This window comes from Meleagris gallopavo, unplaced genomic scaffold, assembly GCF_000146605.3.
Source record: "Meleagris gallopavo isolate NT-WF06-2002-E0010 breed Aviagen turkey brand Nicholas breeding stock unplaced genomic scaffold, Turkey_5.1 ChrUn_random_7180001951169, whole genome shotgun sequence".
Classification (NCBI taxonomy): domain Eukaryota; kingdom Metazoa; phylum Chordata; class Aves; order Galliformes; family Phasianidae; genus Meleagris; species Meleagris gallopavo.
The window spans coordinates 23,960-28,247 of record NW_011212333.1 but is presented as its reverse complement, the minus strand read 5'-3'; the positions used below and the strand labels follow the sequence as shown (position 1 = coordinate 28,247).

Genomic DNA, 4,288 nt, shown 5'->3' with positions numbered 1-4,288 from the left:
GCTCGTCCCCGTGGGGCCGCGTGGCCGCGCGTGCCTCAGTTTCCCTCCGAGCGCATCGTGGCATCACGGGGCGGCTGACCGCTCCGGCTGTGTCCTGTTCACTGTAACCCCCCTCCCGTCTCTTGCAGCCCTCCGACGCCCGCAGCATGGTGAGTGGTGACACGGGGCGTGAGGGCAGGGGGCCCCTTCCCCTTCTCGGCGGGGCTGGGTGGTGCCGGCGCTCCGTGTGGCAGCGCCGTGCCCACCGCCTCCGCGTGACCCTGCGGGGACAAGGGGACGCTTTGTCCGGGGGCTGGCACTGCTCCCGGGCACCCCGACACCACCGCCCCAGCGACGTCCCTTGACTGCCCGATGCTCCCCCTGAACCTACGGCCCTCGTGCCCGTTGTGGTGCCTGTTGCGGTGCCAGCTCGACCGTGCCCTGTGACAGCTCTCAGTGGACCAGCTGAGCGCGGAGCAGGCTCTGAGCATGAAGGAGCAGGAATGGACCGGCCCCGAGGCGCTGTGTCCGGGCTGGCAGGAGGAGGAAGTGTCCGACGGCGAGGGACCTGAGGACAGCGAGCACCCCGACCCCACTGCCCATGCCTATGAGGTGCTACAGCGCACCCTGCGCCTGGAGGGGATGCCCCTTACCGTAGACCGCACCGGCCAGCCACGCACTGGTATGGATATGGGTGGCACAGGGTGGTGGGATGGTGGGATAGGACAGTACAGGGGCTTGGTGTGGCTTGGGGATGCAGTGGCAGGCTGGGGTTGTGGTACAGCACTGTGGTGCCAAGCTGGGGACACCAGGCTGCTAAGAGGTGGGTTGGCAGCAGGGCACAGTGCTGGTGTCTTGCTCCAGTTTACAGGACTTCTTCTTTTCGCTCTGTTACTGTGGCACACTTGGCCCAGCAGTTAAGCCAGCAGTGGGTGGTGCCTTCATTGCCATATGCAAAGCATTATCACCTTTGGCAGTGGTCAGGTCCTTCAAGCTGCACCCTGAAAAAAACTGCTTGTCCCCTATCTGCTTATGTTTACAATCATGAGCAGCAGTCCTGGAGCACAGTGGCACCCACCACTTGCCCCTCTAGATAATTAGCAGTTGTCAGAGTCTTATCACCAAAAAGGCTTCACGAAGCGAGCTTTCTGACAAAAAAAAACAGTTTTGTGTTTCACAGCTGGGCTGGGGACTGTGGTGTCAGCTTGGGGTTGTGGTGCTGGGCTGGGGTCACAGTGCCAGGCTGAGGACATGGGCTACTCGCATGGGGTGGCAACAGGTCCCATGCACCCTACCACTGCCTTGCTGCAGGATTTGGCCAGCTGGATATGACTGTGTGCATACTGGGCTCCCCCACTGCCTTCCTGCCCATCTTGCTGGAGGGTGGCACCCGCTGCCCAGGTGAGTATGGCCCTGTCCCCCAGGCCCGGCACTCAGCAGCCCCCGTGGTGTGTGGGGACACAGCCACTGCTCATCCTGTGCCACCCACAGGTGCCATGGTGCTGTGCCTGGCACCTGCCTGGGCCAGCCGCATACCCTCAGAGACATCACCAGGCACGTGGTCCTTGCTGCTCTCCAGGGGGGTCTCCTTCGAGGCAGGGGGCTGCACTGCCCTGGAAGAATTTGTGCCTCCCCGGCGTGCTACCTATGTCACTGGCACCTTTGGGTCCGAGGGCAGTTGGGAGGGTGAGCTGGCCCGTGACCTCGATTGCCCCACTGGAGGCTCAGCACCACTGGCACGCTGGCTGGAGGACCCCCTGCTCTCTCGCTGGTTGCTGTCTGCCCGTGCTGGCCTGCCTGTGCCCCCCACCCTGGCCTTCATCACGGGGCTGTGGGAGACCCTGCCTGAGGAGCCCAACCCCCCCGGAATACGCCTGGTGAGGCTACAGGACCCCCAGGGCCAGGAGAGCCTGGTGCAGGATGAGGTGGACGCCTTCCTGGAGGGCAGCACCATGCAGCCCTATGATCAGGTGGGGACAGCAGGAGGGACTTGGCAAAATGTGGGGGAGGAGGGATGGCAGGGGGGGGACAGGGTGGCACGATGCTTGGGTGGAGTGGGACGGGATGACGTGGGACAAGGTGACATGGTGCTGCCTGGGACAGGGGCGGCAGGGTGGTGCAGTCTGGTGGCGTGTGGTAACACGGACAGGGTGGCATGTGGTGCTGTGAAAGGGTGGTATGGGGTGACATTGCCCTGTACACAGGTGGCAGTGCGGCTGTCAGGGTGGCGGTGGCGTGGAACGGACCCCGCAGCACCCACAGGAAGGTGGAGGGCGAGGCAGTGGTACAGGCAGTGGCAGCCCTGCTGAAGGGGCTACGGGAGGAGGAGAGCATCCTGCTGGAAGCCCTGGTGCCCACCGCGCGCCTACCCACTCTGCCCCCACGTAAGACCCCCCTCGGGTACCCACCACCCAGGAAGGGCTTCTGGGGGCTCCCTCGTGTCCACCCATGGGTGGGGGGGTGGCCACCTTGGACTCAGTCCCTAAGGGTTAGGGGGAAGGTAACCTCCTGCCCCTACTGTCCCCTGGGCTGGGGTGAGCATGGCACTGGGGGGGACTGTCCTTGGCCATTCCCTGGGGCTGGGACACCGCAGGGTGAGCTGGGGGTTGTGGGTGGGATGCTGCTGTCCCTGCCCTGTCCCTCGCCCCTCAGGCAGCGCAGCCCCGCAGCTGCCCATGGCCCTGCGCATCTGCACCGTCGTCTGCCGGTCCTGGGGAGACCGGCCCCAGCTCTGCCCAGGTATGGTCTGGGGGGCGGGGCTGGCGGGTACATCCGTGGGTGGGGTCGGAAGCCCCCACCCCCTTTCCTGCAGCCCCTCTCCTTGGGCCAGGTGTGGCTGGGTGTGGCTGTGAGCATCCCCTGCCCCGGGCTCTGGGTGCCAGCACATGAGTCCCCGTGCCCTGGGAGCTGGCAGCCCACATCCCTGCCTTGGGGACACCCACCTGCATCCCAGTGTCATCCTGTGTCCCCTTGGTGGCATGTCCCCACAGGTGGCCTGTACTGCGGGGCGGGCAGAGGCGCCAGTGCGGCACGGTTCGGTGCTGCCCTTGGGCCTGGACTCCAGCCTGCGGCAGTGGGGCCTGGCAGATGCGGCACAGCGGCAGGCACTGGCAGGGCGGCTGCGGGAGGCCGCTGAGGCCACCATGGCTGCCCTCCTAGCTGCAGAGGGTGAGCTGAGCCCCACTCAGCGTGGTGGTGCTCGTGCCCACACCGACATCCTTGGTGAGCTCTGACCTCAGGCCTGCTCCCTTGGAGGCAAGTGGTGCTGGTGGCCTTGTGGCACTGAGCACTCTGTGTCCCCAAGGTGTGGATTTCCTGTTGGCGTGCGTGGACGACACCCTGGAGTTGGTGGCCCTCTCTACCAACTGCCTGCGCTGCCTGGAGACTTGCCTGCTGTTTGAGGGCATGGGGCATGATGTGGGGCAGTCTGCTGGAGACATGCCGCGACTGCTGGCCGAGTGCCTGCTGCACCGGGCGCAGTGCCACCTAGTTGAAGGCAAGGACATCCTGCTGATCGGGGCTGGAGGAGTCAGCAAGAGCTTCGTCTGGGAGGCAGCACGCGAGTACGGCCTGCGGGTGAGCAGATAGGGCCAACAGTAGGCTTCAGAGTGAAAGCGAACCTAGGGAATGACATCAGGAATGAAAAAAGAGGACCTGTAGTGGCTGGGATCAGGGAAGCTAGGATAGGGACTGGGGGGATCTTGTGGTGGTGGGAATGGGGACAGAGATGAAGGATAGGGCTGAAGACAGCCTATGTATGTGGGAACTGCACTGGGGACAGGGGTCTTAGGGCCAGGGATGAGGACACGGACAATCAGGAACTGGAAGGACAGGAACAGGCTGGGTACAGGGGCACTGGTACTGGCTGGAGACTGGGAATTACAGATGGGTATGGGGAGACCAGGACTTGGTGGGGATGAGGATAGGCTGGGAATGGGGGCAGGACACCAGGACCAAGGACAGAGATGATGGAGCCATCTGTAGGCTACAGAGTGAACGCTAGGTAGTGTTGCCATGGAGTGGGTACACTGTGTCCTACCGCTCCGTGGTGCCACCAGCTTGGTGCTGCAGATCCACCTGGTAGAGTCGGACCCCGAGCACTTTGCAGCTGGGTTGGTGGAGACCTTCCTGCCTTATGACAGCCGGGAGCACCGTCGGGACGAGGAGCACGCTGAGCATGTGCTGGAGATGCTGCGCGCCCGCGGGCTGCAGCCCGACGCCTGCCTCTCCTACTGGGATGACTGCGTGGTGCTGACAGCGCTGCTGTGCCAGCGGCTGGGCTTGCCTGGCTGCCCTCCCGCTGCCGTGC

The 4,288-nt window shown here is 64.5% G+C and overlaps 1 protein-coding gene across 1 annotated transcript in view; it reads left to right on the top strand.

Annotated features, from left to right (window-relative positions):
* The window catches only part of CARNS1 (carnosine synthase 1), a 7,693-nt gene that overhangs the window by 1,434 nt on the left and 1,971 nt on the right, over nucleotides 1-4,288 (top strand). The window contains 11 exon segments of the mRNA XM_031557716.1: nucleotides 128-149; nucleotides 430-661; nucleotides 1,291-1,380; nucleotides 1,471-1,949; nucleotides 2,184-2,226; nucleotides 2,229-2,363; nucleotides 2,632-2,723; nucleotides 2,970-3,201; nucleotides 3,284-3,555; nucleotides 4,051-4,286; nucleotide 4,288. The exon segment at nucleotide 4,288 is cut by the window's right edge and continues 1,971 nt beyond it. Coding sequence (XP_031413576.1) covers nucleotides 147-149; nucleotides 430-661; nucleotides 1,291-1,380; nucleotides 1,471-1,949; nucleotides 2,184-2,226; nucleotides 2,229-2,363; nucleotides 2,632-2,723; nucleotides 2,970-3,201; nucleotides 3,284-3,555; nucleotides 4,051-4,286; nucleotide 4,288 — 1,815 coding nt within the window. The 5' untranslated portion in view covers nucleotides 128-146.